This window comes from Tursiops truncatus, chromosome 2 (genome assembly GCF_011762595.2).
Source record: "Tursiops truncatus isolate mTurTru1 chromosome 2, mTurTru1.mat.Y, whole genome shotgun sequence".
Classification (NCBI taxonomy): Eukaryota; Metazoa; Chordata; class Mammalia; order Artiodactyla; family Delphinidae; genus Tursiops; species Tursiops truncatus.
In genome coordinates, this window is record NC_047035.1 from 39707629 (window position 1) to 39733618 (window position 25990).

At 36.9% G+C, this 25990-nt stretch overlaps 1 protein-coding gene across 1 annotated transcript; it reads right to left on the reverse strand.

Annotated features, from left to right (window-relative positions):
• Positions 1 to 254: 254 nt before the first annotated feature.
• Positions 255 to 25108, reverse strand: SNAPC1 (small nuclear RNA activating complex polypeptide 1). The gene is made up of 10 exons (XM_019923089.3): positions 24913 to 25108; positions 22364 to 22523; positions 22066 to 22206; positions 21541 to 21645; positions 16510 to 16668; positions 14921 to 14989; positions 14146 to 14208; positions 11459 to 11609; positions 3397 to 3495; positions 255 to 797 (listed from the first exon to the last, which is right to left on the reverse strand). The coding sequence occupies exons 1-10, from the start codon at positions 25038 to 25040 to the stop codon at positions 745 to 747; spliced, it is 1128 nt and encodes a 375-aa protein (XP_019778648.1). The 5' UTR covers positions 25041 to 25108; the 3' UTR covers positions 255 to 744.
• Between the last annotated feature and the right edge of the window lie 882 nt (positions 25109 to 25990).

Below are 25990 nucleotides of genomic sequence, written 5' to 3' on the forward strand. Positions count from 1 at the left end.
TAGAAATAATCAGTATTTAAATGTTGTACCTAAACAATGTATTGAGTAATCATATTATATGTATAACTGGACAAATACATACATATATCTATACCTACACAAACATACATGTATACATATAGACATGTTAGGCCAAAGAGAGCTTTAAAACAAGCACAAAAGAATACTTAATTGATTACAGAAGTAGAAACTGAGCTTCCTAAGTTATCAATCACATAAGTTACTGACCATATAAGTTTCAAACATTAAAAAAATAAAGCAAACAAGGCAAAAACTTTATTGCACTTAACAACGTAATATATAAAATAGTTAATATACATCATAAACAAACATTACCAAACTAGATATAAAATAATTAGCCATTTACGTATAATAAACATTAATATTTCAAGAAAAAAGATTTTAAATAGAATAGCTAACACCTCCAGAACTGTACTAAGATAGTATAATAGCACAAAAGAGTTGTAGGAAATAGCAATAATCTGCAAATAACAGAATTATTTCTATTACATTCTAAATCCAAATTTTATCATTTATGCATATTTCACAAAAGATGTTAGAATTAAATTTTAGAGTAATACTCTAATTTTTTTTACTTTTATTCTAGAACTATATTAAAGTATTGACATTTCAAAGAAATACCTACAGCTTCCCAGAAGAACTATTTTTAATACTCGCAGTCTTCCTGTTCAATACACAAAATATACATCTTTTCTTCTGTCAGAAAGCTCAAAATTAAGTACTCTACACCAGGCTCTTTGTTCTGTGTTTTCTTCTCCTCTTGGGTGCAGTGAACTCTAAAGACAAAAAATTAAGAAGCCTGTCAGGTCTAAAAAATATAATACTTAATTGATAATACACAATTAAACTATATAGGTTGGCATAATAGTAAGAACACCTTCACAGCAAAGATACAAGAAATCTTAAACCTGACATATACATGACTTTTATCCTTCAAAATGATACTGCAGTTGTAAACTTACTACTGGAGATCCTAATCACCCTAAATACTACTTGATAATAAGCTACTCTGAGGTTGTTTCATAGGGGTAGGCCCTCCCTATAGTTAGCATGGGCCCAGTATGCCAGAGCTGAAAGGTATCTGGGCCAGTGCTAAAAGAAAGTGACTAAGATTTCAATTGCTTTCCGATTAAACCTGAAAATGTAACCCAAAACAGCAGTACCATACATCTTTTTGGCTACCATGGCAGATGCCATGACCAACACTCAAGTAAGTGTCCATCTAGAAACAGCTGTGAACCTAGAAGTTACTGATCATTAAAAACAAAGCAAATAACAGAAGACACAAAAACATGAAAATTATGGAAGACATAAAAGAAAGGAATATTCCCCTCCAATGAAAACTGAAAGGAGAGTGACAGGAAAAGGAATGAGAAAAGACAAAGAAAAAATTAAGAAGAAAAAGAAAATAGATTCCTGGAAAGAAGCGGCAGCAGGCCAAGAGAATGATGTCCAGAGTAAAGCAAGTCAGAGGCCTGGAGACTTCTTTTAAGAAGATGACACCGATAAAATGCCTAATGTGCTCTAGTGTTTCAAGGGGAGATTTATACACTGAGGAAGAGTTTGGGGGGTAAATTAGTGATAAATACATAAAGAAACAAATTAATAAGGCAAAAAAATTATTAACTCTTTAAGGCAAACAATAAGTGTTCCGATTAAGGGAGAATCATAGTATATATCACATGGCCCTGCTGCTAATAATGTTTTGTAAAATGCTGAATACTGATATAACTAAAATAATAACCATATTGAGAGGGTGGGAGATAGGAAGTATCATGTGTTTGGATTGGGAGGTAAAGAATACATAAAATTATTATATTGTAACATCTTTGTATGGTGACAGATACAACTAGACCTGTCATGGTGATCTTTTTGTAATGTATAGAAATATCGTATCACTAAGTTGTGCACCTGGAACTAACATAGTGATGTAGGTGAACTATACTTCAAATAAGAAAAAAAAGAATATATTAAGGAGAACTAAATCCTTGCCTCCCTCAATAGATAATTCATAGAACTGAAACATGAATAAGTGACAATATAAACATGTTATTTAGAAACATGGAGATCAACACCAAAATAATTATAAAAGAGTTGTCTCTAGGGAATAAAAAATGGGAGTCAGAGTCAGAAGTCTGTGGTAATGAGTGTTATAAAACTGTTCATTGTTAAATTCTGTGCTTATGTAATTATGATTTAATAAAAACCAAATTTTTAAAACTCACAAGCTGATAGATTTTAGAATGGGACTGGCCAGGCAGCCATAAAGGTATACATGTGTTTGATTGTTTACTCACAATAAAAGCTACCAGACAAAACTAGAAAGCAACTACAGTCTGAAACTCACAAGATTATAAAGGACCGTTTTATGCTGACATAAGCAAATCACAGAAGCAACTCAGATTTCTGAAGGAACAAATACTCTCTTTTAATTGTCTTTGTCTTCTATATGTTTCCATAGCACCCTGTTTCTTTACTACAAGGTACTGTGTTGTTTTTCTGCACACTAAACTGTAAGGTCCTCTGGGCACAGACTGATCTGATTCATTAAACAGTAGTTACTTAGGTCCACTATGAGCCACTCCCTGTGCTCAGATCTACACTCACTGTGATCAAAATAAAATGGTTCTTAAACTCTTCTACTATATATCTTTATATTCCCATACCTACCTAAGCACTTGAAACAAAATAGGCACTCAATAAATGCTTGCTGAATGAATACAGCGCCAAAATGAAAAAAAGTCATTAGGCAGATTCTTAATATACATTATGTTCATTATCATTGATGGAGTACCAATTATCAAGCCTAGCCTGCTATGTATAACTTATTCTGTACATTACTGTAATTATTACTAGAGATAATAATTATTTAAACTATTGTTTAACAAATACTACAAACAAATTAAGATCACAGCAATGCAAAAAGATGTAGCTATTTTAATTCATGTTGTGCAATTTACCACTTAGTTACAATCATCTCACAGGTGAAAATTTTACATTTACTAGAATTTGAAATTAAGTATTTTTTAACAATAAAATATTTTAAAAAGTTATATACAGTAATTCACATTTTGTGACCTTTGCCCTTTGTTAGAAATACACTTCAGACACCATCACAATTATGGATATTCATTTACTAATAATGATATTTTCCCTATCCTTCACCTCTCACCTGGACTGACCCCTGCCTCTCCATATCCATTCATTTACTGTATTATCACTTACTTTTAAGTGTCATGATTAACAGTCTGATTAATGCTAAAAGTCTCCAATGTACCAAAGTTAAAGCATCACAGGAACACACAGCCAACTGTCATGCTCTTCAAGGGTTCTAAACGATGCTCTGCAAGTAGTTCGATAAAATTTCATCTGTACCTGTTTCACTAAAACTTTCATTCTCCTCTTCCTCTTCTGTAATTACAGGCATACTCAGACTTAAAGATTTATCTTCCGTATGTACATTTTGCATGTCACCTGGAAATAGGTGAAAAAGTGATTTTATATGAAAACAAAGCTAATCTTTGAAAAAAATTTTTATATAAATAATGACATTATTATAATAACAAAAATTAGATATTTAAACTAAAAGCTAAAATTGTAATGGTAAACAGAAATATGCATATAAAACTACCTATCTTTTTAAAAAGTGTTAATAAATTTATAATATATTTATACCTATGTTTTGAAAACAGTCTCTAATCCTTCCATTAAAGTAAATAGAGGAAAAGGGAAGAAACAAAATTAGCCAAACATAGATATATTATTCAATCTTTATCACACACAGCATAGGTTATATCTGCAGACATCAGGGAATAATCATGTGTATTACTTCAATTTTATTAATTAATCACCAATGTAATTCTAAAGTTAATAGCCTTGTTTTTTTTTTTTTAAAGACTGATATGGATTTAATGACAAATATTCCGTATTGGTTGCTGAACACCAGAATGCTTTCCAAGGAACCATCATTAAATAAAACAACCTGAAAATAAGGCAACTCTCGCATACACAAGTGCACACGCACACACACACACACAAAACCTGTTACTTTTAGGATCATTAAATTATTCACTATTTTAACAAACAGCTGTGAAATCACATTACAGTGAAGGAAAATGTGCACAAACTTCAGAAACACAGTTCAGATTGTCTATGAACACAGGTTCTTAATTTGTACTTTTTCACATATGTACAGCCTCCTGATCTTGAAGAGGCCACGTGATAGCCTTGTTTTTGAATGCAGACACACTTTCCTGTATCACCACATATGTTCTACAAGATATATTTCTCTTAGTCAAAATTTGCCAGTAACTTTCCATTTTCTAAAACATTGGAGGTTTTCTACATCAACTTTCTGTTGCTTGAAGAAATATCCTAATCAAATTATGTCCTATCAGGTCTCACTGAGCACATAACTTCCTTGTCCCAGTAGCAACCGCCCCCCACAGTCACTCTTTGATCCTTATGCTTCTCCACAACACTTACACCACCTCATATCTTAATATATAATACATAGTAAATGTAAGCTTCACAAGGATAGACTCTGGTTTGTTTAGGTTGATGTATCCCCAGTACTTAGAAAAGTGCCTGCCATACACTAGAGCCTCAATAAACTATAAATATGGATTCAACTATCTTATAACACAGTATTTCACAGAGTATATATGTTAATAAGTACCTGCCAGCACAGGAGACAAGAAATTAAATGAAGATGAGTTTAAGCTTTCTGCTCTGAACACATGTATTCTGGGATCTTAATGGGATGCAGATTTTATGGAATGAATAGATTGCTCCAGATGCAGTTGAGTAAACTGTAGCAATAAGCTTCCATTTTAAACGCAATTCAAACTTAATAAAATAATACCAATTTCCATTAAGTTATTAAAATAGAATTTTACCTTTACTTGGAAGTCCTAAGTATTAGATACAATAATTTTTTTACATGATTTTTAAGATGACAGATAATATTTTAGGAAATCTATTTCCATATCTAATCACATTTTTGGCAGTGGAGGGGGGTGGATTTTGAACCTATAAAATTTTTCAGTTGTTCACAAGATGATAATCAGTACAATCTACCTCAAATTACTAATATTGTTCTTTATAATCTTGTACCATGGGCATCCATATCAACTATTTATGATTTTTTTTAAATCCACATTTACAACCTAACAGAATCTATCCAACAATGTCAAGGGAAGGATTTCTGAGATAAAAACTGTCACTGAGAAAAAAAAACCTTCATCTAGTCACATGATGATTAACTACATTTTGAGATCTATTTCTACATTAAATGAGTAAGTGTAAAAAAGAAAATCAGGGCTTCCCTGGTGGCACAGTGGTTGAGAGTCTGCCTGCCAATGCAGGGGACACGGGTTCAAGCCCTGGTCTGGGAGGATCCCACATGCCGCAGAGCAACTAGGCCCATGAGCCACAACTACTGAGCCTGCGCGTCTGGAGCCTGTGCTCCGCAACAGGAGAGGCCACGATAGTGAGAGGCCCGCGCACCATGATGAAGAGTGGCCCCCGCTTGCCACAACTAGAGAAAGCTCTCGCACAGAAACGAAGACCCAACACAGTAAAAATAAATTAATGAATTAATAAACTCCTACCCCCAACATCTTCTTTAAAAAAAAAAAAAGAAAATCAATGTTCTCTAAAAGCTCTGAAAAACAAAATACAATGCTTCACCCACTTATCACGTAGCCAGGAACCAAGAAGTGAACACCGAACTTCAGGATGTTTATCTCAAAGTCCACATATTAAATAAAAGCTCATGAACTTCAGTCACAGATATGTTCCTCAGGCCTTTATCCAGAACCTAATTACATTTATTTATGTATGAATAATGGCAAACCCATTTCTTAAAACCAGTACAGTTAAGAAGCAGCAAAAAGGGAGAAAAATTGCTACAAGCCTGCACACTGAGAACAGAATGAAGACACCTACCACAACAAATGTGACAGAAAAACATAAGAACTGACGAAGTCCTGCAGCACAAAGCCGTAAGTATAAAGGTCAACTGCCCCACACACTTAAGCTATTTGATAGGATCATTATATTACAAAACCCAGTAAAATAACATGCTAATGATGATAACCTTGAATCATAAAGAGAAAACTAAATTATGTTCAGGATACATTGTTCTAGAAAATAGGAGAGCATAAAATACATGTAAAAAATAATTAATGCACATTGTAGAAAACAAGAAACATACAAAGAAGAATGTAGTATGTTTTAGAAAGATATCAACCAGAATAATTAACCGTTTAAAAAGTAAATTTTGACATTTAAATAATTAACCTCAGTTATTCACACAACTAATTCCTCAGAGGCTGTCAGGTCGATAGTTTTACTCTGCTCGAAGCTAATCATGTGGAATGCAATGATAAGTAATAGACAATTGCTCAATCTCAATACATACAACTATAGGACATGCAGCTAGAATACAACAATTACTTAAGTGCGTGTCTAACTGGAGCTCCAGATCCACATTTCCAATTACCCGAGAGACAGCAAATAAGGCAGTTAAAGATTCAGACTTGGATTCAAACAGACTGCCATTCAAGTTTCAGCTCTATTTATTAGTTAGGCGACCTTGGACGTGTGAAAAAAGTTCGGCAGATAATAAGTGTTACATAAATAATAGTTATCATCTTCACCAATGTATCACCATTACTATTACTGATGTTCTTCCAGAAGCATGCGTGTTATGTTCTAGGAATGGTGAACAGGTATAGCTGAAGCTTAAATAATACAAACTTGGGTAAATCCTATCAATATACTTGAGCACCTATTTACGTGCTAGACAGCTGTTACAGAAATTGAGCCTAAAAAGGCAGATCAGGGCAAATTCTTCCCCCAAATGAAATCTTCATTCTGTGATCCTTATTCTGTTAAAGTCACAACATCCCCCAGTTGCTGAGGCATTAAGCATCTTTGTCTCATCCCTCTCTACCAGCCTAAATATTTGGTTACCTGTAGATATCCATTGGCTTTCCTGTTAATCTGCTTGTCTAATTCCTACAGCCACCCGGCCAGATCCTCATTACTCCTTAACAGCCTTTTATTTAGTGTTCCTATCCTCAGTTTGTTCCCACCTACCTTCCATACTACTCCCAGATTGATTTTCTTCAAAGAAAACTGGTCATACCACTTGCTTGCTCAGAAGTCTCACATGACTCCCCTCTGCCTACTGAATGAAGTCCAAACTTCTTGGTTCCACATTTAAGGCCTGGTCACAATATAATCCTCAACATATCTTTCCACGTTAACAGTAACTCTTCAACACATCCTTTATGCTCCAGGCAAAATGGGCCCCTCAGGGCTTCCCTGGTGGCGCAGTGGTTGAGAGTCCGCCTGCCGATGCAGGGGACACGGGTTCGTGCCCCGATCCGGGAAGATCCCACATGCCGCGGAGCGGCTGGGCCCGTGAGCCATGGCCACTGAGCCTGCGCGTCTGGAGCCTGTGCTCCACAATGGGAGAGGCCGCAACAGGGAGAGGCCCGCGTACCGCAAAACAAAACAAAAAATAGGCCCCTCACACGCTATACTTCCAACTACCTTGCCTCTTTTCATGCCAATCCCTCTACTTGCCTTAGTCTAAGGAATTATTGTTACATTTGTTTGTTTTTTAATCTTTGGATTTTTCCTGATAACAAAACATATGGTTATCACATAAAAGTCAAACAGAAATTTATGGACTTAGAAATTTCCCATCCCTGAGAATTCATCATTGTTATATGCTTCTAGATTTCTTCAATGATATATATTGTACTTCTGTCTACATTTTTTTAATTGAAGTATAGTTGATTTACAATGTTATGGTGTACAGCAAAGTGATTCAATTTATTTATATATATATATATACAAACACACACTCACACATATGTACATATACATATATATACACACATATTGTTCCTTTTCAGATTCTTTTCCGTTACAGTTTACTACAATATACTGAATATAGTTCCCTGTGCTATACAGCAGGACCTTGTGGTTTATCTATTTTATATTATAGTTTTGCGTCTACATATATATTTATTAACAAATGAATCATACTCTTCTTTAAAAAAACATTTTCACTAAGCAATGTATCAATATATTTTGGACATATTTTCATGTCAGTATATATAGAACTTTCTCCAGCTTTTTAATAACTGTAAAATATTCCTTTATATGGATTTTTCAACGTTAAACATTTTTTCAATGTTAAACATTTGAGTTGTTAACAGTCTTTGTCAATAATCCTGCAATGAATGTCCTGTGTGTTTTTGTCACTTGTAAAGGATAAATTCCTAGAAACTGAATTGCTAAGTTAGAAGGCATGTCCATTTAAAATTGATTAAAATCAGCTGACAGATGATTTCCAATTGCTCTCTAAAAAGGATGCGCTAATTCATTCTCCCACTCAAATTCAGATTTCACCTCCTCACACTTTCACTATCAATGGGTATTCAGTTACCTTGAATCTTTGCCAAAATAACGCATTACATGAAAATCATGTTTTAAATTACATTTCTTTCATTATTAATGAAATTAAATATCTCTTCATATGCATGGTAACCACATTTTGTTCATGAATTGCCTGTTCATGACCTCAGCCCATTTTTCTAAAGGGTGGTGGTCCTTTTCTTGCTAATTTATAACAGCTCTCCTAAAATTAAAAAGTTTAGCATTAGTCTTATGTGCTGCAAATGGTTTTACAAGATCTTTTGCATTTTATGGAATATAAGACACCTCTTTTTGAAAAAACTATGAAATCAAAAATACTTTTCTACTTTGAGGAAATGAACTTTTAATTAAAGAGAAACTTTTTAGTAAGCACTTGAATCTTTTTTTTTTTTTTTTTTTTTTTTTTTTTGCGGTACGCGGGCCTCTCACTGCTGTGGCCTCTCCCGTTGTGGAGCACAGGCTCCGGACGCGCAGGCTCAGCGGCCATGGCTCACGGGCTCAGCCGCTCCGCGGCATGTGGGATCTTCCCAGACCGGGGCACGAACCCATGTCCCCTGCATCGGCAGGCGTACTCTTAACCCCTGCGCCACCAGGGAAGCCCAGCACTTGAATCTGTATTAAGATGCAGAATAACAAATTACCTCTGCTTCAGAGGAGCGACAAAGCTGGTTACCTGGAATAGTTGAGTTACAATTAAGGATCTAATTCAGATCACATTTTGGTGTACTTTCTTTCTCATGGGTTAAACCCTCCCTAATACACCTGAGGTAAATTCAATAACAAACCTCAGCTATCCTTAAAAGTTAATTTCAGAGTTTATGAAAATGTTTTCGCTAACTACATTAAGTAAAAAATTATGGCTAGTGAAAGAAGTGATATTTCATAAGTTACGTGTGGCCAACATTTCAGATGAAAAGGAACTTTCATTTAAGTTCTTTCCTAGCTTGCACTCGGCTCCTCCGTTTCAACTGCATAAAAAAACTCTTTTCCAGACGTTTAAGAAAGCAGCTTGACCAACTTACCTCTCAGCTGCACTTGTAAGAAGTAAGGTGGATAATTAATAAAAAATGCTTGTGCAGGTTTCTAAACCTAAGTATCTTTGATACCTTAGAAAAAAATCTACCAGAAGTTACTTTTTTAAATATGATCAAACTAATCAATCCTTTCCTCATGTCCTCTGTTTTGGTTTGGTTTTGGCTGAATTAATATATAACTACCATTTTTAATGCGGTACAGAGCTAGGAGTTTGGATAAATGCATAGTTGTGCAAAATATTGAATATAGAACAATTCCATCACACCAAAAATTTCCCTTGTGCCCTTTTGCAGTCAACACCTCCCTCCACCCCCAGTTCCTAGCAACCAATGATCTTTTTTATGTCTCTGTAGATTCACCTTTTCCAGAATGTCTTATAAATGGAATCATATCATATATAGCCTTTTCTGTGTCTCATTTCTGTCACTTAGCACAGTGCACTGAGATTCATCCATGTTATTACATGTATCAGTAGTGCCTTTATTCCTGAGTAGTACTGCACTGTATGGTTATACCACGGTTATACAATGACCAGTTGAAGATATTTAGGCTGACTGCAATTTTTCGCAATTATGAATAACACTGCTATAAACTTTTGCATAGAAATTTTTGTGTGAATATAAGTTTTCATCTCTCTTGGGTAAATAACAAGGAGTAGGACTGCTGTGTTATTTAGTAAGTATATGTTTAACTTTATTAGAAACTGCCAGTTTTCCAGAGTGACTATACCTTTCTGTATTCCCACCAGAAATATACGAAAGTTCCACTTGGACCTAAAACATTTACTATCTGGCCCTTTACAGAAAGTGTGCTGACTCCCTACATCTGGAGGATATTTTTTTAAATCAAGAATGGATGCTGGATTTTATCAAATGTGTTCTTGGGTAACTATTAAAATGAATTCACATTTTCCCCTTTAACCTATTTATATGGCAAATTATATTGATAGATTCCTAACTGCAACATCCCTGCATCTCAGAATGAATGTACAGTCAAGTTGTTTTATATCTGAGATTCTTTTGATACATAAAACTTAGAATTTTTTCACTAATACTTATAAGTGAGATTAGTCTAACAGTTCTCTTCACAATATCTGCTAGCTGTGTAAAGAAAACTAAAAACATTCTCCTTCTGAAGTATTTCTTGATTATCCTTAACAAATGTGGTATCTCCTCCTCTGAATTCTCAATGCACTTCAAGCATTAAGTTACGGAACTGATCATATCTGGACTGTATTAAAGGTATTTAACTTCAGTTCTCCCTCCGCTGCCTCAATATAGGAAAAAAATATGTTACAAGGCTATAACATATCTTCATATACTGCTACAGTGGCTCTGTGTTTCTTATATTAGGCACTAAATATTTACTATGTTTCTAATGCTCCTTTTTTTCCACCTGAGCCTGTTAATCAGATTCCAACTTTATGTATGGTGAACATATACTATTTGTGCAATGCTTAAAAATTAAACTTTTTGAGTATATAGTCATTTTTTTAAAAAACCAAATACCAAAAGTAATTTTATAGATAAACTATTTCAAGAGAAAAGCAGGTTCAGCTTAGCTAGTGAAGTGAATGGAAAATACAGTTTATAGAATGTATTACTTATCATACCTTATTCTACACATAAGTTTGATTCACACACAAAAATTACTAATAAAGTATGCTCCGTATAATTCTGGATTGATTCTATAACTATCTAACTATATCACTTTGGACAAGTTATTTAACCTGTATGGGCCTAAATTTCATCATCTATGAAATGATGAATTTGATGACTCCTAGAGTCCCTTACAGTAGTAAGATTCCAAGAATCTAAGATAATTTATTTTTAATATTAAATCTCACAAGGTTTTTAAACAAGTAATCCTTTTTAATAAAGAAAACATGGTGAGAGGAGGTTGTAAATAAGACCTGTTTTCCCTTTTTTAAGTCTCAAAAAGTTACCTCTGTTTCTGGAAGACATCTTCCCTCCTGCTGGTTTCAATGTCTCTTTGTTTATTCTTTTCCTAGTTGCTTTGGTTTGTCCTTGACTAGATGCAGAATCAGAGTCAGAAGAATCAAGTTTGACCTGACGATGCCTTCTTGACTTGGATGCCTAAATAGTTGCAAATCCAATTAATTACAATGAATCGCAAAATGAACCCAACTGACAGGTGATTTAGGGAACAACAAAACAGACAAACAAAGATGACGAAAGATTCACAGAAATATTGTCATAAAGTACTTTACCATGATACTAGCTTGGTTAATACCTGTTACATGTATATACTCTTTTAGCTTTACAACAGGAAGAGTTCCCTGCAGCTGTCATCCTCATCTGCCCAAACGGAGTTAAAATATCCTTGCTGGGTTAAACTGTTGCAGTTGCATGGCTGGGAAATGGAGGTGTAAAGGACAAGTACCACCATTTTTACCACCTGATAACCTATTCTTTTCTTCTAACAACATTTTATTTTCCTTAGTTAGCACCATGTACTTCAAATGGAACTACTTTATGCCTGGCTCTACGTATGGCCATGTGGCCCCGATCTAGTCAAAATGAGTTTCACATTCCCAGGGCCACCATGATTTGTTCAGGGGTGGGTGTGTGATGTGTGTCATAGCTGATATAACTCAATTTTAGAATTCTGTTTAACTATGAGAAAGGAAAATTCTCCCTTTCCACTGAACCTAAAGCTGGGAACATGCAAGGCTGGAGTTGTCACGAATCGCACTTGAAGGCAATGAAAGCAACATAAGAGGTGAGAAACGGAGGGACAGTCCAAGGACTTTTTAGTTACATCAGTCAATAAATTCCCTTATTTGCTTAAGCAGAGCCCTGACTACAGGAGTTTTCAATGAATGTCATATATGTGGTGCAGGTATTAACAACAGTTTAAAAGCTACCATGCACTGTATGTTAATTATACCTCAATAATTTAAAAAACTACAACTATGCAATAACACACTCATAACAATTTATGGGGATTATAATTTAATTGTTTAATAATTTTTTTAAGTATTTCACAATGTCTTAAGAAATACATTAAACAACAATTAGCTTATATAATATGGAAATAGTTCTGGTTTAAATGAATTTGGAATAATTTATTGTCCTTGATGCTTTCATTCAACAATATTTTGTACTCAATTTGCTGTAGTACAGCAAATATATAACACTTAACTAATCTATAGTCACTTTTAATTTTTTCATTTATTCCTTTTTATTTCTACAACCAGAGAAGGATAGTAGTTTCCCACAGAATAAAGTCATTTTTAGATTCATAAAAAAAAAAAAACAGAAAAAAATACGAGCTTATTGGTGCTCCTTCCTGAAACCCCACTAAAATGAGAGGAAAGGAATAAAAATGAATAAACTCACAAAACGGAGATAATAGGAAACAATGCGGCTGTAAACAAATCAACAAAATTTTGGAAGTGTAAAAGTGATGGCTGACTTAGAATGCAGAAAGCTGAAATCTAATTGCCTGTATTGAGGAAGTCTACAAGGAAAGCTGGTCCAAGTGGATCAGGAATTGGGGTCATCAGAAGTGGGACTAAAAAAATGGGTAGATATATGAAAAATCTACATAGGGAATAGTAGCCCATTTAGCAGCCTCAAAGCTGAACAACTGACCTCTTCCTGTAGAAAACAGGAGGCTTGCTCTCTGGAGAGTCTAAACCAGAGAAGCTGAGGCTCGAGGAGACCAGTATAGCTAAGAAGCGGATAAAGCCTCTTACTAGAAATAGGTGGGTTGAGTGAAGCCTCCAGAAGGAACTGTGAGCCTGTTGGCAGATTCTCTGTAGGCACCCAAAACATTGGCAGCTGGGCTTATTTACCACTTTCCTCCCCCAGGCAAGGGAATGGAAGCCTGCTCTCTGGTAAAAATGACTAGATCCAAGAAAAGCATGGAGGCTAAAAAGCTATATCTCCACATGACCACTCTTAATGACCTGAGGATCTTCAAACGTTTGAAAAAAGCCAACAAAATGAATGACAGAGAATGGAATAAACAAAAATAAAAACTCTGGGGAAAAAGGAGGAAACTTCAAAAAACTAAATAACATCCTCAAGCAGATAAGCATATTGCATCCAGAAAAACAAAAAGATAAAGAACACATTTTTTAAGTAAGAAAAGATTCAGAGAACAAGAAAAAAAATCTTAGTAATCAAAAATAATCAGCAGAAATGATAAAAATTCAATATAATGATTCAGAAGATAAAGTTTAAGAAATCTCTCTGGGGCTTCCCTGGTGGTGCAGTGGTTGAGAGTCTGCCTGCCGATGCAGGGGACATGGGTTCGTGCCCCAGTCCGGGAAGATCCCACATGCCGTGGAGCGGCTGGGCCCGTGAGCCATGGCCACTGAGCCTGCGCATCCGGAGCCTGTGCTCGGCAACGGGAGAGGCCACAACAGTGAGAGGCCCACGTACCACAAAAAAAAAAAAAAGAGAAAAAGGTGAAGATGGTTGCCTCTTGAGATCAGAAGTACAGGGGCAGGAAGTGGTAGAGCAGGAGACTGCTGGATTATATAAACTTTACAGTATTATTAGTTAAAACTATGCACAAGTGTTACTTTGATGAAAAAATTAAAATGTGACTAAAAAAGCATCACATAAATTTCTAAATTACCTTATTAAAGAAATAACTTACCTCAACAAAAACTGAAAAGGCCCTTGATTTTATTTTCGCTAATGATTCTGCCCTTTCACTTCTCTGGAAGTAAAAATAAACAGGAAAGGGAAAAAGTTAAAACACACAAACACTGAGTGAAATTATGAATTCCCAAGTATTTTTTTTATCAGAAATAAGATTTGAGACAGAAGGCAGGGTAAAAGGAACTAACATTTATTGGACATATATTAAGTAAAGGCATATAAACATGCACTACTTTCTAACAGGTGCCATGATAACATCCCCATGGCTGTGGATTGCTTTCATTCAGGATTTAAGGAGGATATGAATGAAATTCCTGGTGACCAGGCCATTCCCTCCTCATCTTCCTATGCCCAAAGATGGCTCCTTGCCTCATGCACTAAGATGGATGAAAACTCTGGAGACAGAAGGCAGTAAATAGTAGCTTGTGCTCCACACTGGCTGAAAGGCCGAAAAGACATAGTATTACAAAAGCCTTACTCTGCCCCTGTCAGGACTGAGGACACCTTCCACCACCATCCTTCCCTCTCCCTGCTGAAAACTGTGAACATCCCACTCCCAATCTATAACTGATGTGGTTTTTCACAAGGTTTCCAGCAGAGAACAGGCTAGCCCTTCATAGAACCCATGTTACAGAATTTTCTGAGATATGTATTAGAATACTGACCATGGGACATTATGGTTAATATACAGAATCACAGCCACACATAAAATGAAAAGAAGCTAACCAAACTATTGCCCCATAAGCAATCATATAGTGAATTTTTCTGACCTCTGACTGTTGTGAATTTCCTTCACTCTTTTCTTCTCCATCTTTAGCTTTCAATTTTGAGGATAGATTCTGAAAGATCAAAAAAGTTATATTTACACATTTACAATTCAAACCAGCTAAAAATTAACTGAAAATCAATTTCAGACCAATGAAAATCATTTACTTTAATTACTAAAAAACTAAAAGAATATTTCACAGTATCAAAACATGGTTCACCACCTGACATTAAGATCGTGGTTAGGTTAAAGAAGAGTTACAAAATTCATCAAGAATATACCTAAATCCTCCTCACTAATGAAAGATGACATGCACTTTATTTGGTAGTGAGAAAGCTGGTTTATTCTCCTTTCCTTCAGGTTTTCAAAGGTCTTAGTAATGCTCATTAAAGAGAGTTGTTAAAAGACAGCACTACAATAGATGTTTACGTTAAGTGCCTAGGTCATTTGTGCAACCCATTTGTAGCACTTAAAATATTCAAACATCCTAAAATGTGCTCTCATTAAAATAAATGTCCGGAGAGGAAGCAAATTATTTCCTTCTTCCCAAGGCCGTTATCTCACCACTTTCCTTATTTATCTTTTCTAAAATTGAGTTTTGAGCCATCTCCCTTTATATAATCCAAAAGTAGCAACGAATCTCTCTGAATAATGCTATATAAGATAATAATGCCTATCTAGCATTTGTGAAAACACTAACACATTATCAAACACATAGTAAGTAATCAGAAATTACTTATTTTTTCCTAGAAGTATTTAGTAAAATTAGATGGAGTAGTGGTTTCAAAAGTAAATTTAGCAAGGCCGGTCTTCAGGTTTCCGGAGTAAAAAAGTTTCTCTAGCTGAAAAGGCTAATGTGGAATATGGGCAGTTCTAGCATGAGTATTTGGATCAGAAAACTAAATGGAAGACTTGTGTTGATGCGATTTGTAAATGGATAAAGGAAGGCAGGTAGAGCACGTGAGAAACAGAAAACACATGCTCTGTCACAATGGGAGAAGCCATCACTCAAGTCTAGCTGTCCACTGCCATGCAGCAAAGTAGGACCAGTTACCAAACCTCTCACTTTTAACAGAAGTTGGATGTCTGGAATTTTAAGTTAAGTCCACAGATATTTAAATGTTGGTAATTAATTCAAATTTTTTAAATATTAGGAACAATGTTATGCAAAGAAGAAAAAAGTATGTGCAGGCTTTGGCCCAAAGACTGCCAATGTGTAACCTCTGGAGAATGCTAAATTATAAAGATTGTAATAAATCCATGGTACACCAAGATTATTTATTCCTCTATAATTATGTATACTACATAGTGTACGTGTGAGTGTATAATGGATATTATTTAGCTATATATTATATAATTACAATTATTAATTATAATTATTTAATAATATGCTATATAATTACATATAAAATCCATTTGTAAGATTAAATAAGATCACATGGCTAATAACTGGCAAAGCTGATACTAAAAAAGTAAAGCACTCGAGATCTTAGCTTCACAAGAGGTAGCCACTAAGCAAGGCTGCCTCTCAGTCACGTATAGCCAGTCACGTATGATGCAAATGCAAAGGTGACATATCAAACAGTTACAAACCTTTCTGTCTTTGTGCCATTGCTGATGCTCCAAAACTATGTTCTTGATATTGTCAAAAAAATCATCCTTTATCAAGCTGAGGGCTTTGTCTGGATTGGATCTATCAGCTGAAATTATATGTTTCATTCTCTGATAATGGTCATGAACATTCAGCATTTCCTAAAAGTGAAACGATGAGTCCTTTAATTCAATTTTCAAGGAGAATCTTAAAGGCAAAACCATAACAAAATAAAATCACCTTCCAAAGTGACAGAGTTGAGAAGGAATAACATACTACAGTATATTGAAAATGATATAATTATGCAAACTAGTACAACATTATTAATGAAGAGTCTGCTTTCCAGAAGTATGGAATCATTGAGTTCAACTCAACAAACATTAGGCAATACACACTGTATGCAGAAACAATGGCGAGAGACTAGTAAATATAAGATTGCATTCCTAGATGTAACAAAAATGATTTATAGTATAGCATACCTTCAAGTATTACTCCTGATAACTAAGATCACATTTTTATTTCATATTGTCACATGAAGGACATTTACACAGTTCTTTATGCTCAGCTGGAAATTCCTACCTAATGACTCTCTCCCAATCCTCCACAGAGATGGGCTGACGTTCACGAATCTCAAAGCTCTGTGCCTGTCCCCATAAGCTTCCTCATTACCTCAGTGATAAGATTCAAGATTAAATGAAATAGTGATTTATGACACCATTTGAGGCATCATTTATTAGACCTTCCTCCCCCAGGAAACTCCAGACAAATGGGCAGGTATACAGGGTAAAGAGAAAGGTAGCATAAATACGGCAGGCGGACTTAAGAATCACATAAAACCAACACTGGGACTTGGCTCACAGACCAGCAGAGAACTATCCATCACAGATGGTCAACAACCTCTGAGTCATCCCCAAGATAGGCTACTCAATGCCTTTCTAGGAGATTTTGACGGACTCCATCGATATCTGTTCAAGCAATTCAAAACTGTTCAGGAGTGGCGAGTGCTCACATATGCAAGATCTTCAAGGGGGAAGAGTGTCCAGACATGGGAAGCCCCTAACTTTTTACACGGTACAATGTGCTATATTCCCATTATTTTACATGCACTACAATACAGGGCAAAGACCACTAGCTGGACCTGGTTTTGAGCCTGAATTCCGGCACCTGCTAGATTGTGGCCTTGAGCAAATCCCTCAGTCTAAGAATCACGTTCCACATTTGTACAAAATGAAGTAACGACGCCTAATGCACTATAAAAGTATTAAGTGAGCTTATACAAGTGGAAGTATTCTGTATGATGTAAACCACTATACAAAATCAAAGGATTAAGAAATAAAAGACAGTGTATGGGCTTTGGAGCTTTACACACCTGGACATTCAAATCCAGTGTCTGTGTCTTACTTTATGCAAATTACTCAACTTCTTGATCCTCAGTTTCCTTGTTTTAATTTTTATTTATTTATTTATTCTTATGGCCATGCCACACAGCATGTGGGATCCTAGTTCCCCGACCAGGGATCGAACTCGCGCCCCTGCAGTGGAAGTGCGGAGTCTTAACCACTGGACTGCCAACGAAGTCCCTCAGTTTCCTTGTTTTTAAAACTGGGAAAATACTATCTCTTCTGCAGGGTTATTATGATGATTGGTGAGATAACATACAAAAAACATTCAGCATAGTTCCTGGCACATGGTGAATACTGAACATGTAATGCCATTAATATAATTGTAAATATAAATGAAGAAACAGATTCAAAAGTGAAATGATTTGCTAAACGTCATATTTAAGTAGCAGAGTTGGAATTAGAAGGCAGATGCCTTAAAAAAATTGTAATTATGTATGGTGATGGATGTTGACTAGATTTACTGTGGTCATCATTTGGCAATATATACAAATATCAAATCCTTATGTTATACACCTGAAACTAATATAATGTTATATCAATTATACCTCAATTTTTAAAAAAAATCAGATAATTTCATTCAATATCCTATTCTCTTGTTTTATTATACCTCCTTAACCACAAAAGAGAACTAATGAGCGGCAGAATCATGACCAGAATTCAAGTATGCTGACATGAAGACTTAATAGCATTTGTAGGCAGTAGAAGGAAAATAGAAAAGTATTAAATTTAGGGATTATCAGTGAAAATGGGTCATGGGCTATGCTAGGACAGGACAAATAAAGCCAACACAGGTATTGAAGGAAAAGGCTACCAAAGATAAAGATGCCAGATAAAGTCAGGATGACTTCACACAGACTACTCCATTCTCAGAAGCTTCTAGGAATAGGCATTTCATAGCCTTGCCCTTCTGACCCTCCTCTCAAATCACCCTAAAAGATATGGCTTTGCACATCACCCCAGCTCTGTTCTCTAAAATCTCCCATACCTGCTTGCCGACATATACAATTTATTTAACAGAGGAATCTTTACCTCAACACATTGTAGTAAAAGAGCTTAAAATGAAGAAAAAAAAAAAGTTTAGCAATGTATGTTGAAAAAAATTAACATTCTACCACTAAATTAGTCAACAATCAAAAATTACAACCAACTGGGTTCAAATCATCTTCTTTTCATTGGGAGAATACTGATAAGAACAACATCTTACTGTTATAGAACACTCTCTGCCTCTCTCTTTATAATTTATATCAGTACTTCTTGGCAAATCCTTTCTGGTATCCCAGCATCTTTCACTCTCCACGACGGCTATTCCAAACTTTCTCAGTTCTTGGTTCTGGCAGGAGGCCTCTTAAAGTTCAGGCTATCGGGTCTGTTTGCCTTCTACTTCTCTTCTTCACAACCAATTATAGGAATCCATTTTCACCTCCTTCCCTAAGGTTTCAAAGGAAGAAGTGCCTTCTCCTGCTCAAGGCTAATCTCTCCACCAGGCTCTTGGTCACAGACCCACCACCTCACAGCAGGGACTGTGCTGCTTCTCTTCTACACAAACCCTCCTTCTAACTGGCTCCTTACCCCAAACCTAAATATACACTCTAAGTCTCTCCAATCTCTAAAACTTCTAAATGATTCCCCTCTGCCAAAAAGACAAAATACAAATTCCCTCTATTACACAAAGTTCTTTTCTCACATTTATTTTTCTACATAATCTTCTCCCACCTCTTTCTTGCTCAGCTGCTAGAGGGCAAAGATCCTAATTCTTGTTATACTTCACGAGATGTCTGCAAATGATATATTTCCAACCCCAGTCCCAGCTCAGAGAAGGCCTTTGCTATCCAACAAATAGGCACTGCAGCCATACAGAACCTTAGCTCCATCACTTCCTAACTTAATGTCTCTGTGCCTCAGTTTCCTCAACTTTAAATCAGGGATAAAAACACCTACTTTAAAAAAAAATTAACAAAAAATTTTAAATTGTTTAAAACACCTAATTTGCAGAGATGTTAAGGAGTAAAATAATATACACAAAACATCTTGTAGAGCTCCTGCACTATACCATGTCTTTAGATATTTAGCAAACAATTTCCCTCTAACTGAGTAATTCTTACCATTTTGGGGGACATGAATACCTTTGTGAATCTGAGGATAGAGTACCTCACCCTAACCAAGCGTCCATACGTATAATAATTTTCAATACAATTTAGGGGGGAAAGGGATCCATGAACCTTTCAAGGCCATCCATGGACCCCAGATTAGCAATTCTTGCTCAAAAATAAAGTCAGTATACAGAGCAGACCCAGAGCACTTTCAAAAATCAATTTGCTATCTGAATTAGAAAATCATAGATGCAACCTAACGGCTGAAGTTATTAAAACACGGCAGCACCCAGAACACAGAGAAACATTTGAGCAAATCAAAGATCTGATCCCTCTTTCATTCCTGATATAGGAAAAGACTGAACAGGGCTCAGGGGAAAAGCAGTAACATTTACTAAGAAGAATCTACTATGTGCTATAGGCCACACTCAGCACTCTTCAGGTACAAGTTGGTCTCGATTCTTACAACTGGATGAAATAAGGGTTGCAATCCTAATATTAAAGAGGGGGAAACTAAGGCTCAAAGAAATGAAAAACACATGACTAAGGCCCCCACCTGCTCGTGCTCGCTCTGCGCACTCTCTGTGTACGTATGAATCCATTCTTTTGAAAAGAGAATGGATCACTGATCAGAAGGCTGCAGCCCTTTAGTGAGGTTTTGTTTTAACCTCAGGGCAACATTCCCTCTCAGGTAAAACTCTGTATCACTACTTATCAATGCAAAAGAAGATTTTTCTCAACACCGCACAACTCGAATAAAATACCAAAATATATTAGATGGAAAAGCTGTTTTAAGACCGTACCCCTTATCCATTATTCTTTTTTTTTTTAAATGTATTTATTTATTTATGGCTCTGTTAGGTCTTCGTTGCTATGTGCAGGCTTTCTCTAGTTGTGATGAGCGGGGGCTACTTTTCATCGCTGTGCGCAAGCTTCTCATTGTCATTGCTTCTCTTGTTGCGGAGCACAGGCTATAGGCGCGCAGGCTTCAGTATTTGTGGCATTTGGGCTCCGTAGTTGTGGCTTGTGGGCTCTAGAGCGCAGGCTCACTAGTTGTGGCACACAGGCTTAGTTGCTCCGCAGCATGTTATCCATTATTCTTGACTTCAAATTTTCGTTTCACCAAAATAGCTTCACTGTTTTCAGTGGTGGGTTTTTACACAAGCATTGTAAAAATGTAAAAAGGAACTTAGGAAATGAACACATATTATTAAAAAAAATAATGTCACTAAATTCTTGTTTTATGACCTATCTAAAGTCAAATACAAATGGTGGTTTCAGTATTTGAATCTAAATATCCTTAGTCCAAGACAAGTCTCCTACATCTTTCTGTTTCTCACTGTGTTTCAAGATTTATTCCAGAAATTTTGATATATTTAGGATGTAACATTCCTGACACTTTAGAGAAAGTAATAGCATTCTATGATTGGTTAAAAGCATTAGAAAAGTTTTCAGTATCCAGTAGATGAAGGTATAACCTCAATATGTAGTTAATAAAACAATTTTTTAAAAAAATTCAGGAACATAAGAACAAATTTACCTCTAGTACATCTGAAGTGATAAGTTTCATTACATGATCACTTGGGTCCTTAAAGTCTTCAGTAACTTCAGGTCGTTGAATTTTTTTCTTCATTCTGTATGACAGCTAAATAATAATGAATGTCTTTAAAATAGATGTCTTTTATAAGATATATTTTAAGTACTGAAATAAGTAAGCCAGCAGCAAAAACTGTCTATCAGTAAACATGGATAAAAAAAAGCAGCTCTAAGTATATATTTACTAAATAATCCATGTTTCAAAGACTGTTAGACTTTTGAAATAACACAACTTGTGGGATTTTAGTTCACCGACCAGGGATTGAACCCAAGCCCTCGGCAGTGAGAGCGCGGGGTCCTAACCAATGGACTGCCAGGAATCCCCAACACTGTTTCCTATTTTAAGAAGGCTTTCTTCGAGTATTGGAAACTATATAATAGTCTTTCCACTTTCTGGAGACTTAGGTACTTTATGGACAATAAAGCATAATTTCTCATTTTGAGAAACAATCTATTTTAGATAACATACCAATGTAGGCATTGCTGTAAAGTGAAATGCTCTGTCTAGTCGTAGCTTCCTAAAAATATAAGCTGCATCAAAATGTTGTGCATTTATCAAATCTTGCTGAAATTTTAAAATTTCATCCCAATCCTTCACGGCAACTCTAATCTGCAAACAAGAGGAATAAAAAAGTTGTTAGTAAATCTTTTTTCACAAATGTATTATAATTTTGAAGCACTGGCATTTCTATTTAAATCAGTTGGTTGTGAAAATATTGTACCTGTTTCATATTTCTGCTGGAAGAAAACAACTCACCGAATATTACCTTTTGTTTTGGTTGACACAGTTGGGTGTTATATAATCCATACAGCAGATACAAAGCACAAACTCTGATTTGGAAGGTGTATGGAGGTAAAAAATATCTCCAAGCCAAAGCCAAAGCTTCCTTTGTAAACGCGTTCTTTTCTAAATTTCTCATTCTACCACTAGAAAACAAAGAGAAAATATATTATGGCTGTGAAAAAAAATAACAGAAGAGGTATATACTTGTTTAAATAGCAGCTGCTAGAAAGTGGATGGGCATTCCACAGCTGATCCTTTCATGATTTAAGCACGAAGACCTAATTTTCTGCTGTGCTTCTTACACTGAGACACTAGGTAAACATGATGCATCTTCCTAAAGCATCAAATTTATTGCTGAACTGGGAGCAAAAGGAGTGGGGTTATAAATTATCACTGGTTAATAATTTAAAATATTTAATATATAAAATAACCATGGTAGGGGGCTTCTCTGGTGGCGTACTGGTTAAGAATGCGTCTGCCAATGCAGGGGACACGGGTTCGATCCCTGGTCCGGGAAGATCCCACATGCCGTGGAGCAACTAAGCCCATGCACCACAACTACTGAGCCTGCGCTCTAGAGCCCACGTGCCACAACTACTGAGCCCACGTGCCACAACTACTGAAGCCCGCGTGCCTAGAGCCCATGCTCCACAACAAGAGATGCCAACACAATGAGAAGCCCGCGCACCGCAATGAAGATTAGCCCCCGCTCACCGCAACTAAAGCCTGCACATAGTAATGAAGACCCAAAGCAGCCAAAAATAAATAAATAAATATATTTTTTAAAAAAAAGAAAGAATTGGGGTAACCCCTGAAAATTGATTCTAAACTACCACTTTTCCCAAGAGGGATACAGTGAAAGATCATGGGTTTCAGAAACAGTAAGACACACTGGTTTCAACATCTACTCTACCACCTAGTTGCGTGATCATGGAGAAATTACTTAACCTTCTTAAACCTCAATTTCCTCATCTATAAAACAAGGATAATTACTGATCTCAGAGTTGTTCTATGGATTAAATACAGCTATAAATGCATTACATTTACTACCATTAAAAAAAATTAGTTCCTCCCCTTTCATTAACTGTACAACAAACAGTTCTCCATTCTCCATCCCCTACAATGTACAAACTACACAGGTAGTTATTTTACATCAACTAAGAGAAAAGAGAGAACGTTTACATTTTATTCAGCAAAACACAGAGTTTTAATCACAAGGACTCATTCATTCAGTCAATTATTTAGTCTTTTCAATACTGTAAGTATTATGCTAATGAAATACCAGATTCATCCAGTCACTGTCCTCACAGAGCTCAATCTAGTGGAAAGTAAATTTAAAAATAATAATAACAGTGAATATTTATTGAGCACTTAGAGTGCACTTACCATATAATCACAGTTAGTGGACTCTGATCAAATTCAGGCAGTTGGACTCCATTATCTATGCCCTTAACCACTACACTATACTGCCTTCTGAACTACACACTTACAATAAAATGTGGTTAAGTCAAGAGACAGGTCTTCCCTGGTGGCGCAGGGGTTGAGAGTCCGCTTGCCGATGCAGGGGACACGGGTTCATGCCCCGGTCTGGAAAGATCCCACATGCCGCGGAGCGGCTGGGCCCGTGAGCCATGGCCGCTGAGCCTGCGCGTCCGGAGCCTGTGCTCCACAACGGGAGAGACCACAACAGTAAGAGGCCCGCGTACCGCAAAAAAAAAAAAAATGTCAAGCGATAAAATAAGCACAAAGTGCTAAAAGAGAAAGAGAGCATGAACACCTTATTTAGTCTAGAAGGGCAAAGGAAGCCTTCCCTGAGGAACTGTCATGTGGGCTTAAACCTGAGTGAAGAATAAGGTACCCAGGCAAAGGGAGCTGGAGGTAAAGCTCTAGGCTGAGGAAACGCCTGTAGAGGGCCGCGTGCAGACGCTGCAGCAAGAAAGCGAGTGCATGGAGTGGACTGTAGATGAAGCTGCAGCGATGGGCAGAGGCCAGTCACGAAAGGTCTTGCCAGCCATGTTAGGGAATTTGAGCTGCACCCCAAGGGCAATGGAAACCACTGAAGAGTGGAAAGCAAGGATGTGACGTGAGCAAATTTGCACTTTAGAACTTCGGCGGTTGTGTGAAAAATGAAATCTATCATGCAGGGTTTTGTCTTTGCTTGTGTGTTTGTTTTTGTTTTTAAACATGGAGTTCTAAGAAAACGAGACTAGAGGAGGGCAAAAGATGGTGACCTAGGTCCGGGTGAAGCAGTGGAGGTGCTTAGAAGCAGTGGAAGAGTTTAGAAGGGCGGCCAAGTAGAGGTATACGTATTCGGGAGGAGGCCGCAAATGGAAGGAACCCAAGCCAACGAAATCGCCCAGGGGAAGCGCGCGGCCAAGTACAAGTGAGAGCTCAGGGGAGATGGAGGCAGTGTTCAGAGACTGCCGCTTTTCTCAGCCCTTCCCAGGTGCGGCGAAGCGAAGGGGAAGGAAGAAACCTGTCACGCCGCCTCTGAGCGGGGAGGCAGGCGGGTAGTGGACAAGAAACACCCACCAGAAGATGGTCCCGAACTTCATACTCCTCCAGAGGTCGGTGAAGTCCTCGAAGCGCACGCTGTCCATCTCCTGGAAGCGGCTGAGCAGCGCCTCGCAGTCTGCCTTCAAACCTGCAGTAGCCCCCATAGCTGCAAAGCTAGGACGCCACGCGCGGTCCACCAGCCGATGGTAGCTGAGGAAACCCGGCTCTGAGCCCCGCCCCCTACGACAGGACGCACACACCCTCCGTGATATCCGGCCCCGTGACGTTATATCCGGCCCCGGCAGCTCCACCTCCAGCCGGGTCCGCCCAATACCGCGCGATGTTAACTGCCTCTGCGTTGCCGCGTTTGCTTTTAGCAGCTCAGCTGTCTTAGAGGAGTAAGATGGACGTGTTTAATTTCAGTAGAGAAGTTTACATCTCAAGTGGCCTGTGAGCCCAAGAAGGATTTTAGGTCAACGTGAGGCTAGCTTATACAAATCGATATTACCCTTACTGTCCCTATCCTTTAAAGTAATCCTAGAGTGACAGAAGTCAAGTTTTACAGCTAAGGAGGAAAAATTCCTAACCTCAAACCACCCTCACGGGGAAAGAGGATCTAAAGAGGGTTTACTGAGAAGCAGACTGGACTAATTCTCTTACAGTCTGTACCCACATAATACGGTGCTTAATGTGTGGCTCTCGTTGTATCGCTGACAGTCTTCTGCAGCCACTCTTGAGAAGCTCTTCTAAACATCTCCCCAGCACCACCACAATCTAGCACAGTACTTAGCAGAAAGTACTGTATCGGCTTTATGTATACTTAATTGATTATTTGGTTGACTTGGTCTTGTGTGTACACACCATCTCCTAGCTTCTCTCAGGAGCTAGCTATCAAGTAGTATTTTGTACCTTTCACTATTTCTCTGATTGCATGTCATGCTATTCTTATTCTTTAAGGAGAGATATCCAAAAAACACAAGGGCTTTCTGTCTGTAGATGCGGTTCAACTCACTCAACTTTCCTGATATTGATCTTTTGTAAAAAAAAACAATTTTATGTAATATGCATTACAGGAAAACTTACATAACATGTCTGAGTAAAAAGCATAGCAGGA